General features: G+C 39.3%; 1 protein-coding gene across 1 annotated transcript; it reads right to left on the bottom strand.

Annotated features, from left to right (window-relative positions):
- Nucleotides 1-212: 212 nt before the first annotated feature.
- On the bottom strand, nt 213-11,567 carry LOC142194572 (beta-1,4-galactosyltransferase galt-1-like). The gene is made up of 2 exons (XM_075263794.1): nt 11,369-11,567; nt 213-1,621 (listed from the first exon to the last, which is right to left on the bottom strand). Exon 2 carries the CDS (start codon nt 1,599-1,601, stop codon nt 342-344), a length of 1,260 nt encoding a protein of 419 aa, XP_075119895.1. The 5' UTR covers nt 1,602-1,621; nt 11,369-11,567; the 3' UTR covers nt 213-341.
- Nucleotides 11,568-14,474: the final 2,907 nt, after the last annotated feature.

The following is a 14,474-nucleotide window of genomic DNA, read 5'->3' as shown; positions in this document are numbered from 1 at the left end:
AGATGTGAACCAAGGGTCATTGTCATCAGCCCCATTATCTCTGGGGGGAATCAAGCAAGCAAAGTTACAGAAAACTGAAACTTTGATAATATTTCTAATATTATAAAACTATTAAACTTTTTAATATAATCCATTTTACATAAAGCAGTTGCAATTTCGAAAACATTTGTCATGCCCTTTGTATGGCTTTTATGCTTTGCTCACAGGCCAAAACATCAAAATACTTATATGTAATAGATGATGGAACAATAGTTTGCCATAGTTCCATACTTTTTAACAATAAGTCCTAATATACAAGTGGTTGGTGCAGTTGAGTCTACGCACATTCCCATATACCTGAATTAGTGATGGTGAAAAAGTTTTTGAACAACTTTATCAACATTGGGCACTAAGGACATATTGTATCTTAAAAGGATGTCATCCTTGATCAAGTCTTTCTCTGGGATCTTCTTGTTTCTTTTGTGCTTACAGTGAAATAGAATAGCGTCTTGACGGGAAACATCTGTAGAATATCCTGCAGCTTTTCTAACTCCGTGGATTAATGTTTGCATGACTTTTCGTGGATTTATAATCATTTTTCGCGGCTTGATAGATATGCTATCACTAGGTTCTCTGTAAGGATATTGAAGAATATTAATCCCAGGTATATGATCCCATAAATTGGATCCAGTTGCATTAACTGACGACGGAAAAGCGTGGTTTTCAAAACGAAAGACACTTGTATTTGGATATCGTTTTTGGAGACTCTCCATTAAAGATGTCCAGTCCCAATGTTTTACTGGAAGAATAATCTCATCAATGTCATTTAGCAGAAGAAACTTAGTTTTATACATATTTCTGTAAACGCAATCATTCAAAGCTGCAATTTGTCCATAGTAGCCAATGTCACTGTCAAGTCCCTTAACATATTTCCATTTTCTCGAAGTTCTCAGAAATTTGTCTATTGGCCAAGGGATTACATCTACGACACCTTCTTGAATGTAGTGTCTCAAAACCTTGTCCACATTGTCATGGCAGCTGTTGTTGTAGATGGTGACTTTAGAAGCTCCCAGTAACTTATACATTTCAATAGTCTGAATCACTTGCAAAACATTGTTATATTGTCCATAAAAAGCAGAGATACATACAGTGAAATTGGCAGGAAATGTCCCTATAGGATTTTTTGTGATTTTAAATACTGGAACTTTTCTTACATCTTTTGAGCTGTTTTCCTGGACAGACATGGAGACATAATCACATTCACTTGGGATTTCACATAGGAGATTTGCTGTCTCATAAGGGAATCCGAAGTTGTCCCTAACAATGTCGATTTTGGCTTTAACGCGTAAATATTCATTTTGCTTACAATGGAACAAGCAGTAAATGTTTTTTACTGTTTTATGGACTATGGCAAGTAGTCTTATTACATTGGATTCTCTGGGATCATGATATAGAGAGATTATTAAGGTTTTGTTGTCCTCTAATACTGTGAAGGGGCCAGTCGCAATATCAGGAACAGAGTTTATTGAAGAATCCTGAGGTTGTAGTAGATAAAACAGCAAGATGAAAATCAACACAAATAAATTGCATGAAAAGAATGTACGCTTTAATGAGAAGGACATGTTTTCATCATGGGAACATTCTGTGAAAAGAAAAAAATACTGTAAGTATAAAGAAATAAAAGTACATTAAACATATCATATATTTTACAGGTAGTATGTCACCAGAAGCCAATACATTAACCTAGTCCTTCAGGGTTAGGGTCACAAGGGTTTCCCCTTGTGAATTGTTGCCTCCATCACATTTTTGTCAATATGCAACTAAGCTCTTTGGCGCAACAAGATCATTGCTGCTTACCACTTTGGAGCAATGACAACACCCTCAATACTTCAAACAATCCATTTGCATATTGAGGAAAAAAATCTCAGCAACAGAGGCGTATATTTGATGCTTTTTTTCTTTTTATATTTTGTTCAGTTTTTCAGGAAAATATCTTTCCACCTTTAAAGGTGATACAGTTTTTTAGCTATACAAATGGTCTTGAAAGTAGATTCAAAATCTGAATTTGCTGAAATTGTCACCCTTGCCAAGGATCTGTATCCATGTCTGTTTTCTGCAAAACACTGCAGAGCATGTAACACTATGAGACTGTGTGCAGATTCCAGGACATGAGGTAGCATCACCCTCAAACTGCTGCTAACATTGGGAAAGGTAAAGGCACTTGAATGGGAGCCGGCGTACGTGCGCTCCCCATTGAAATCAATGGGAGGCTTTTTTCCCTATGCTTTCAACGTATTACGCGCGTAAATAGGACAGAACAACAAAGGCCAGGTTTTTGATGACTCTGACACAACATGGTAGTTCTCAATTTTATTATTATTTAGTTTTCAAAAATTGCTGTTTTATTTGTAAATGGAGTAAAACATGACAAAACCAATATAAATACTGTATGTTAATAGCATAATTGTAATGACCTTTTAATGTCCTTTTATATTGCAGAGTGAATGCTGTAAAAATATAATGAAAAAAATGCTTCACACTGACCTCCAAAATGTTAATAAAAGCTCATTAAAATATTACATGTACCTCAAAATGGCGCAATATGAAAGTATAACTCATCACGCAAGGAATAAACCCTCATATAGCTATGTCAACAGGAAATAAAAAAAAAAAAAAAGTATGAATTTTGGAATATGGGGAAGGAAAATATTAAGTTGCCGAGCCTTAATTTACTAGGTTCCCTGCATCATTAAAGAGTTATTAAGATAAAAATGCAACAATTCCAAAAATTCATAAAGTTCAAGTGTAAAATCACTAAAAGTTACTTCTAGTCCTTCATTAACCACAGGAAAAAAAATGGCATTGTCTGCCTCTCCCTGCTGCAAGAGGAATAGCTTGAAGCTCCTAGGGGCCACTAACTACCTTGTGCCACTTAGAATAGTGGTATGTTTTATATAGCAGATGGACCTTTGGAGTCCCCTCAGAGTCTGTTAGAAACTGCTACCACTGCACTCCTGCTACCACAGAGTAAAGTGGCGCTGATTCTGCCACGATAACTCTCGGCAGAATCAGCGCTGATAAAAAAAGATTCCCATTGATTTCAGTGTGTTCTGCGCGTTAAACGGAACCCATTGAGGTCAATAGGAGTCTTTTTATCAGCGCCATGTGAATGCCCTCTAAAACTACACCCTTGCGTGCTCTTGACTTTAATCACTGCTGTTGTCATCTAGATATGTCAAGCAGGAGTCGGCTGCTCAGGTGATCAGGAATAGTGTCCTCCTCTTCCTGGCTGCTCTGGCAGTCAATAACATTTAGACAGATGCTATCATCAGTAATGACATCACCTTCATGGTGATGGTGACAACTGAAGTCATGTGCACAATGAACGGCACATGACCATTACCAGTAAGGAAGTGAATGTAAAAGGGACTGTGTTACTCACACAATTCTGCAAAAGGGTAGGAAATTTTTATGTGGTGCCAATTGCAAAAATTCATTTCAGCACATTTTTGATCTGTAAAAAAAAAATAAAAAGTCTTAGAAAACCCCTGTAACTTTTATTAAACCAAACCAGACAATAATTAAAAAAACCAAAACAAAAACAACAAACACTAATCAGTGCTGTGATGCTGATTAAAATTCTCATAGTACAATACAGAAGCCATTAATACAATAACAATATTTTGTCTGCATGAGCATGAAATGTCGGTGATACACCTGACCACTATAGTGTACTGAGCTGATGCTATGTAGACACCTGCATTGGGGTTTCCATTCTTCGGGTCCACTTGGGAACTATAGACTACAATGGGGTTCACTGGGTTTCTGCCCAAAAAATGCATTTTTTAAGTGCAATGGGTGACAGAATTCCCGGATGGACACACAAAGCAACTGTGATCCTAGCTTGACTACATTTGCACTACTAGCACTGGCTGCGTTAAAAAGAATAGGTACACAGCACTGCAGACATGTTTTACCATAATTGTTATCTTCAGGGGTTTGGGGTCAATGGCACTCTACCACTGCTGAACACAGCATATAACACCTCTGATTTGTAGGTCTGTAATAAGCTCACCAATCATGACAGCTACGTAAACTACATCACAGCCACCTAGATATTACCTTACAACCTGATCGACTATTTTGTTTGTCAATCCAAAGTTCACGTGCATGTTTGCATTGTAAGGAGGAACTAACACATCCTAAAGCCTCATTCCATTCATTTCTGTGGACCAGTGCACAGAACTGTAAATTACGCAGTCCTGGTGTGCGGGCCGACAATCAGGCATATTGAACAGGTTCTATCCCTGTCCGATTTTGCGGCCGTGCTTCTGCGGCTCCTGTTCATTGAATGAACAGGAGCGTTGAAGCACGGACGGCACATGGATGAGACCAGTGTGTTGCCCGTGCGACGGCCATGCTGTTCATTCACGGCCGCCCGACTTGCACATGAACTGTTCCTGTCGCTTCTAAATACTTGGTACATGCATGTGCTGTAATGAGGAGTGGAATATTTATCAGACTAAGTCTATGACCATCAAAGCATGTGCAAAAGAGTGCACTGCGTCCAAGTCTAAGTGACAGTTTATAGTAGCTGAACATATCCAGACAGCTGGCACATGCACAGGAGACAAAATAAAGAATTAACTGGCGCAATATATTCCACCCTCTCCAGGTATTCTTCCTCGGAGATCCAGGAACTTGAAGGATCTATTGGTTAAAAGCCACTATGAAGTAAAGCAGCCTAATATATTTTGGGTAAGTTCTTCAAAGAATGGCTGTTTCCCTTGTGGCCAATGCTTGGCCTGCCCTAACATTCAGAAATCCACGGATTTTTGCAATTTGCAGGGCGATAAAACATTCCAAATTAAACACCGGATTACGTGTAACACATGTACGTAATATATGTATTATGCTACTTGCCCATGCTCTAAGATTTATGTTGGGTTAACATCATGTGAATTAAAAATCCGGGTACGTGAACATTTACATGATATCCTTGCAAGCTCCAATTTAGAGGGCACTGATGACAGATATTAAACAATAGCTAGGCACTTTGCATTATTTCATGATAGCAACCCTGCACTGTTACGTGTACATGGCATTGATTGTATTCCAGCTAACATCCGTGGGGGTGATCTCAAGAAATGCTTGGCCCAATGTGAGGCCAAGTGGATTTATTAATTATTATTATTATTATTATTATTTATTTATTTATATAGCACCATTAATTCCATGGTGCTTTACATTTGGGAGTTTACATACAATACACAGAATATACAGGTAGATATAATACTAACAGTGACCGACTGGCAGAGTGGGGTAGAGGGCCCTGCCCATGAGGGCTTATAATCTATGGGGGAAGGGGGGAGAGACAGAAGGAGAGGGGGAGACTGTATAGATCAGGGGTCGTCAAACTGCGGCCCGAGGGCCACATGTGGCCCGCCAAGCACTTCTGTCTAGCCCCGCTGACAACGCTGGCAGGCGTGCATTTATAATGAAGCTCCTGGGGAGCTCGGGCCAGGCCATGGAGCACAGTTCACTTTACCTATTGGAGGGCACTGCTCCTGATGTCTGTGCGACCTGCTCTGCCTCCGACCCACTGTTTGAAAAGTTTGAGGACCCCTGGTATAGATGGTGGTGTGGTGATAGTGTTATTGGAGGTTAGAGACCTTCCTGAATAGGTGAGTCTTCAGGGCCTTCTTGAATCCTGTGATTGTGGGAATCAGTCTTATGTGTCTTGGTAGGGAGTTCCAGAGTATGGGAGATGCACAGATTTGGACTCTGGGGACTCTATCTCCGATGGTATTGAACAAATCCCTTAATTTTGGAGTTTTTCTTTGATCTGGACATTGCTCGGTCAGTAACCCTAATGTCTTGTGGAGGTAGTGGGGTTACTTTTTAATGTTTTTAACATTGTCTTCTTAGTGTGCAAGTTGGACAGTTCTGTGGGGATCATATCAACCGATATACCTGTGTTTCCAACTACTGGGATTTTAGATATTGATCTTGATCTCTGATGCGAGCTCAAAGAAAAAAAAAAAAAAGAGTGAGAAGGGGAGAAGGGAAAAAAAAATTGTTTTTAAAGAATTTTTTTTCCCCTTATGCTTCTTTTCACACACTTGTCTCATCACTTATGCTCACATTTCCTCACATATTTTAGTACAGATTACCTTTACTGTAATCTGCGCATTTAGGATTGATTATGTAACTGATTAAGTTGAAATTTTTAACATACCACTTCAGGTATTATGTATTTTGCATTTTTATGCATCACATCTTACACTTCACATACACTCAATTTATGCGTGCATGAGTACACGATTTCTCTATTTCCACACATTTGGTGCTTTTAATTACCACTTCATACTTCACTTTTGTATTAGATATTGTGTTTCTACATATTTTTACCATAATATTTCATACACTTGTAGTACTGTTTTGCTCCGCGACCTGGTCATACTTATTAGCATCTACCCCCCCCTTCCCATCCTTGTGCGCATGTCAGCGTTAACCACCACCTATCCCTTGATGCTGCCAAACCACAATGGCAGTCTGGATGCGACTGTGTACTTTTTGCTATAGCAACACACTCGCTATATGTCTTTCACCTTTGGCATATGATCATGTGATGTAGTCATGTGAGCTCACATTGCCATGCGCCACCCTAATAGGAACACCCCACCCCTGTACTAGTCTATAGACAAGTACTGTTAGGAGGTGGGGGAGATCCTCATCACTCAGTGTCATGGCTGGGTGGTAAGGAACACTCCTCTGACAGTACAGCGCTATGGACTCTACTGTCAGGAGGGGCGTTCCTCACAGTCTGTCAGAAACGCCTTCTGACACTGAAGAGCTAAGGTAACGGCACCAATAGCTCTTCACCAGGGGGGCATAACGGGAAAGCTGATATTACACCACATGTGCCTGAAGACATGAAAGGTCCTCTTTAAGTGTGCTATCTTAATTCATTTAGTAAAAGCTACATTTTAATAAAGCACTGTATATTCACCATTATAATTTAGATAAGGCGTGCTGTGCGAGAGCAACCTTCATGCCATACCAGAGTAGCAGTAATCGACACAGAGACTTTGTTGGCTATTTTGTTGGTGGATCCACTCCTTCTCAGAAAGCAGCTTCTGTGTCACGAGGCACCAGAGGCCTATTCCATGAATGTGGTAGGAAACATGGTGTGTGGATACAGGAATGATGCCTGCTACTCATGTATGGAAGCTCCTGGTAACTGAAGTTACTGACCAAAGCTGTTCCTTATGTATGGTAATCACTTGTCTTGGGTACCTACAATCAAGATTAGTAACCAGTAAAGCGTCTGGAGGTTTTCCTTCTTACTATACTACACCACCAGGTCTGTGCGGGGTTCCAGTCAGCGGGTTATCAGCTCTCCTGGATATTTACAAGTGAGAGGCAAGAACTGTAAGGTCTCTCGTTTTTATTCACTTCATTAACTCACTAGGGAGGTGGTCTAAAAAATAGTTCTATACTATTACTATTATTGGAATAATAAATGTAGTGAAGGTTTATAGTATTAATATAGGAGGAAATGGGAACAAAGGTGAAAATGAACAATAAGGTAAAGGGCAGATTGTGAAATAAAATGATTGACAAGTATTACACGCAGAAAAAAAGAGGTGTGTTCACATTCTAAAATACCTTTAAGTCTACCAAGGAAATGATAACCTTATTAATTCCACAGATGGAGGAAATACAATATTGTCATGTCTTTCAGGCTCCTTCATACATAGTTGTGTTTTTTTTAGTCTGAAAAACAACCAGTGTTTTTTGTTTACCGGTTTTGATCAGTGTTTTTAGTGGCACTATTTTGTTTTATAACACTTTAGGTGTTTCAAGAAAAGAATATGGATGGGTAGGATTCTGGTTAATCCCTTCCACACATTGCAGAAAAAAATCTGCAGCAGGAAAGCAGCATGTCAATTATACCTATGGAAATGCTGGAGTTTTCTGTAAAGGTATGATAGAGGAAAAAAGTTTTCCTCCGTGGGCTTTATGTGAAAAACGTAATGTTTTTCCACCGAGGTCTTTTCTGCATCGTTTGGCTGTGGCTCGCTACGTGGGACCTTAGACTTAAACAGTTAATATATGTAGTGTAAAGCATGTAAGCCAGTTTTTTTTTGTGTGTGTGCAAATTTGCACCCGAAATGTAACTCATTTTCAAGAAAATTTGCCACTCCTGTCTTTTGTGTAAACCAGTCCCACTCTAATCTATAAGACAAATGTTATCGTTACGGGACACATTTCACAAACCTTGCACATGGAGATATGTTTCAATGCCAGGTGAACACAGTCTTAACCCCTTAAGGACCAGGCCATTTTTTGGTTTCGCATTTTCGTTTTTCCCTACTCACATTTCAAGAGCCATAACTTTTTCATTTTTTCAGTTCACAGAGTCACATGATGGCTTATTGTTTGCGGGACAAATTGTACTTTGTAATGGCACCATTCAATATGCTGTGCAATGTACTGGGAAGCTGGAAAAAAATTCAGAATGAGGTGCAATTGGAGAAAAAATGCATTTGCGCCATTTTCTTATGGGTTTAATTTTTACAGCGTTCACTGTTTGGTACAAATGACATGTTACCTGTGGTCTACGTGTCAGTACGAACGCGGTGATACCAAATTTATATAGTATTTGAAATGTTTTGATACTTTTAAAAAAAATGATAAACTTTGCAAAATAGAAAAAAAAAATTGTGTCATCATGTTCTAACACCTGTAACTTTTTCATATTTCCATGTATGGAGCTGGTTGTGGTGTCTTTTTATGCGGGACAAGATGACGTTTCTATTGATACCATTTGGGGAAAGATCTGATGGTTTGATCACTTTTTATTCAATTTTTTATAGGAGGCAAAGTGTTGAAAAAAACGCTTTTTGGCTGTTTTTATTTTTTTTGCCGCTACGCCGTTCGCAGTACGGGATAAATGTTTTAATATTCTAATAGTTCGGGCATTTTGGAGCGCGGGGATACCTAATATGTTTATGTTTAATGTTCTTTAATTACTTTTATAGCTGATCTAGGCAAAGAGGGGTGATTTGAACTTTTATATTTTTTTAATTTTTTCAATACTTTTAAAAACTTTTTTTTTTCTTCTGTTACATTTATGATCAGACCCCTTAGGTACCTTGAAACCTAGGGAGTCTGATCGCTCATACTATTCACTGCAATACTACAGTACTGCAGTGAATAGCAGAATCCCAGCACTTCTATTAGACGATGCCTCTGGCATCGTCTAATAGATCTAGTGCAGAGACAAGCCTGGAAGCCTTCAATAGGCTTCCGGCTGTCATAGCAACCGATCACCGCCCTCATGTGACGTTCAGGAGGGCGGCGATCGGCGAAACATGGCGGCGCCCGTGCCGCCGGCGCCGTTTACACATTGTGGTCACGTTTGACCGCAGTGTGTAAAGGGTTAACAGCAGCGATCGGCTCGGGCAGCGACCGCTGCTGTTAGTGGCAGGTCCTGGCTGTATTATACAGCCAGCATCTGCCGTGTATGGAGCGAGCTCAGCGTGTGAGCTCGCTCTATACATCCCCATGCGACCCATGACGTACAGTTACGTCAAGGGTCGCTAAGGGGTTAAACAACGCTTTTCAGTTGAACTTACATATAAAAATAAAATATTTTTATATATTGTTATATGTCTTTAATGAATGTTTCATAGACATTAAACAAAATAGGTTTTTGCTCCTTTTTGAAAAAGTTCTCCTTCAGGTCTGATCCCTTTTATTTTTAATTTTATTTTAATTTTTATCTTGCGTTTTTTTCAATTGAATGTGAACATGGGCGAAGCTGTTGTTTCTGCTAATCTGGTTCCATTTGGAGCTGATTGAGCAGAGGGAGGTTTTGAATGAAGGGAGGAACGTCACCCATTGAAATCATTGGTCAACTAAAAATTATCCTTATTATTTAAACCTGTCAGTTACAAATTCTTGTTGAACATCTATATGGCTTGAAAAAGCGCTGCTCTGCGCGAAACGGCTGTCGCCTTTTTCCATCTGTGCCTTGATGTATGGTCGATCTCTCCCAAGATGTTTTTATGAAAACGAATAAAGAATTGTTTTTTTAAGAAAAGGTGCCTAGGTGAGTGCCCCCATTTTTTTCTCCTTTCTATGTATTTCAATATCTTTATTTTGGGTGTGAGCACCTCCTGCAAAAAGGCACGAACAAAGGATACAAACTTCCTCTCCAATGTTTAAAAAGATATCAGTGATGCTGGTATGAAAATTTGAGGGTTATTTGCAGTGCCACCTTTTTTCTTTTCTTTTTTTGTCTACACATTTCGCAAACCTTGCACATGGAGATATGTTTCAATGCCAGGTGAACATAGTCTTAAACAACGCTTTTCAGTTGAACTTGCATATACAAATATACCCAAAACCGAAATTAAGGAGATGCACATGTGACGTGATACTTTGTAATCTGTTCATTTCTTTTTGCTGAGTTAAAAAAAAAAAAAGAAAAAGCAACAAAACTGCACAATGGTATTTTATGCCTGTATTGGGGTACTGACCCATTTGAAGGAAGTAAACGGAATGCTATTTTGTAGACATTAGCAATGTATTTAAGTGGCACTGCCATCGTGAAAAATGGCAAATAGGAATGCTGCAACAGAAGCAACTTTGAAGTTGTTAATAATATCAGTTAATACGTGTGTGTGTGTGTGTTTTATGAAGGTACGGAATGGAGGTTTGGAAGTGCTTATACAAAATCAGAAACAATTTGCAATTGGTAGAATGCAAAGTAAGGGGGCATTCACACTACCATTGGATTCCGTCAACAATGTCTGTGGCTATTGTCCATACAAGACACTAACTGGTTCGTCTGAAATTTACATTCATTTCAATGGGATTGTATCTTGTGTCCGATTACACCCATGTCCGGGCACCTTCTAAACAGAATCCAATGGTCGTGTAAACCCTACCTAACCTGGCTAGATTGACTGTTGCACCCTGAGTACATTCAATACATGTAGTCAACATCTGATCAAAATCAACCCAATGCCTAAAAAGTATACATGGTGCATTCTTGCTCAAAAACACATTTAAAAGAACACACTCATTCTTATAAAAAAAAAACATGCTTTTTTGAATCTAACAATACTCTAGATGTTTATATAAATATCAGAAGCTGATTATGATAAAAGGTTAATATTAGAAATACTCACCAGGCTCTGAAGATCATTAAATTCTTCTGTTTTTGCTGCTGTCTGTGACTTCACATGTACAAAGACATATTACAAGTAGTGGTGATCAATGTATAAAAGTTATTTGTTGGTAGAACCCTCAATCAACAAAAGTAGAGCTGAATTAAGAGTCAAAAAGTTCCTCACGATAAGTCTGAAAGACTTACAAGTTTTCTATCCATGGAGTGTATGCATTGTAAAAGGTCCCCATGTGAAAGTCCAGGAGCCAGAGTGATGAGAAAGAGGACGGAAGGTGTCAAATGAAATTCAAGAGCCCTGCAGAACAGGTTGATGTTTGTTTATAATACGTCACTGATTTGTTAGTCCAGAAATCTAGAAAATCCTGAAACTAGACAAGTTATTAGGTTTTCACTTCTTTCTGAAATGTGAGCCCATGAATCATATAGTAAGGAAACTGACTTCTCCGTATCACCCCTATATAATCAGTGACATAGCAGGCTGTAAACACACTTACAACACTGTCGATATATACTTCCTGAACTTTATCCCTTTAACTGCATATTACATAATTATATAATGGTCATAAAATAATAATCTGCAAAAAACAATCTTGATTACTTAATTTAACAGCTTCCCGTCGACGGTATTTTGTGATTTTGGTTTTTGACCTCCTCCTCCAGCTTCAAAACCCCATAACTCTTTTATTTCTCCGCTCTCAGAGCCATATGAGGTCTTATTGTTTGCGGGACAAATTTTTCTTCATGATGCCGCCATTAATTATTCTGTACAATGTACTGGGAAGCTGGAAATAAATTCAGAATGGGGTGGATTTGAAGAAAAAATGCATTTGTGCGATTTTCTTATGGGCTTCGTTTTTACGGTGTTCACTGTGCAACCAAAATGACATATCACCTGTATTCTATGTTTCGGTACGATTCCGGGAATACCTAATTTATAAGGTTATATGGTTTTATTTTCATTTTAACCCCTTAACAAAAATCCAAAACTGTGGCATTTTTTTTTTTTTTTTCTAAGTCACCATATTCTGACACCCGTAACTTTTTTATACTTCCATGTACAGGGATGTATAGGGCGTCTTTTTTTTTTTTTGCTGGGCCGGGTGTACTTTTTGATTATACCATTTGGGGGAATTGTAATTGCCTTGATCACTTTTTATTCAAATTTTTATTAGAGGCAAAACAGTGAAAAAAAAACGGTGGTTTGGCACTTTTGAGCTCCCCCCCCCCCCCCCACTACATTGTACACCGTACGGGAAATATATTTTTATAGATTTGCAGAGCGGGTGTTTTTGGACACAGGGATACCTAACATGTACTGTATGTGTTTCACAGTATTTCAGTACTTTTATATTTGTTCTATGGAAAAGAGGTGATTTGAATTTTTATTTTTACTTTAAAAAAAAATTATATTATACATTTATTAGACCCCGTAGGGGTTTTGAAGCCCAGGGGGGTCTGATCACTAATGCAATGCATTACAATGCTAATGCATCACAAAATATCGGGGTTTCTATTGCAGCCTACATAGTTCCGCCATGTGAACTAACCCTTACAAGGCTAACAAAGATTTTGCAGATTTACAAGAAAATTTCCCAAGCTAATTTTTTAGGGACTGCTTCAGTGCTGCAGGGGATTTTAAATGCCTATATATCAGAAATCTCTCATAAATCACCACATTTTAAATATTATACCCCTTAAATAATTTACAAAAATTAAAACAATATGAAGGGGCATTCACACTACGTAACGCCAGCGTGTATCACAGCCGTACATGCCGGCGTTACAGCAGGGCTGCCGAACACTTCCTATTCATTTCTATGGGAGCCGGCATGCGAGCGCTCCCCATAGAAATGAATAGGCTGCATCTTTCACTGCGAGCAGTCCCACTGAAGTGAATGGGAAGTGCCGGCGTGTACGGCAAGCTGTGCTCATGCTGAGCCGTACACACCGGCACTTCCCATTCACTTCAATGGGACTGCTCGCAGTGAAAGAAGCAGCCCATACATTTCTATGGAGAGCGCTCGTATGCCGGCTCCCATAGAAATGAATGGAGCTGCTTTATACGCCGCTTATTCTGAACGTGTTTTACGTTCAGAATAAGCTTCAGTATACGTAGTGTGAATGCCCCCTGAAGGTGAAATTTAGACGTTTAATTTTTTTTTTGGGATGCTCATTTAGCCCTAAAATTAACACATTCACAAGGGGTTAAAGGAGAAAAATAATCTCAGTTTGTTATGTACTGTAATTTCTCCCAAGCACACAAATACCCCACATGTGGATGTAAATTGCTGTTTGGACACTTGGCAGCACATTGAAGGGAAGAAACCCTTCTGGGTGTTTGTAAAGCAGATTTTGCAACAGAGACACACTTCTTAAATGTTTCAGTTTTATTCAACAGGATGTTGCGAACATGACAATACATTTTTTTTACATAATTAATTTTATATAGGAAAGGGGTATTTTGGGGCTTCATTAATTTTTCAAGCTCTTTTTTAAACATTTTTATGTCCTACTAGGGGACTTGAACCAGCAATCTTCTGATCACTGTACATAGGAAGTCAGCCTATGCAGACACATAGACTGATTTCCTCTTATCTCAGCAGGATCATACTGGTGTACATGGCTCTGGCAGACCTTGGGTCAGTGATCAGACCCAAAGAAGATAGTAGGAGGAATATATCACAACTTAAGGATCCTTCAGTTCTCTGTATGGAGTGATCTCCGCTTAACTCGGTGTTGATTATACAGCCTGACTGCAGCAGTGAGGAAAGACTTCCGTTAACGCTCCTTTTCACACTTAGGCTGAAGCAGTTGGTCACTGACAGTACTGTTCAGTGCTGTCACAGTCTCATATATGGGATGGGAGTTGTTCTCCAGCATGGAACTCACCATTGACAGTATCCTCCTGTCACCCATCACCTGCACTGGGTCCAGGGGGCTCCCCAGGACAGAGCTGGTCCTTCTAATCAGCCAGTCTATTCCTATCCCTGGTTGGTATGCCACTCACCCAGGCCACACCAAACAAGATGGCTGATGCCACTACAGAGTTGAAAACGGCACTAAGAAGTGCCCACTGGACTCCAACGCTCTCAGCCTTCTAAGCAGGTAGAGCTATGGCTCTTTCTGTGCAGTGCATCCAGATGATCTGCCCAGTCCAGCTTATTATTGAGGAGTACATCCATGTACTGTTGATTATCTCAATGCCTGTCCCCTGGATACATATCTCTGCTTGTGAAAGTTCAGCGTTAATCCTGAGGTGGTTCCACTGGCACCAAGCCACAAAATCCCAGTT

The sequence above is a fragment of the Leptodactylus fuscus genome, chromosome 1 (assembly GCF_031893055.1).
Source record: "Leptodactylus fuscus isolate aLepFus1 chromosome 1, aLepFus1.hap2, whole genome shotgun sequence".
Taxonomy (NCBI): Eukaryota; Metazoa; Chordata; class Amphibia; order Anura; family Leptodactylidae; genus Leptodactylus; species Leptodactylus fuscus.
This window is presented reverse-complemented; position numbering and strand designations above follow the sequence as displayed.

Bases quoted from the DNA above. Each gene is read 5' to 3' on its own strand.
- LOC142194572 (XM_075263794.1), bottom strand. From the start codon at position 1,601: ATGTCCTTCTCATTAAAGCGTACATTCTTTTCATGCAATTTATTTGTG.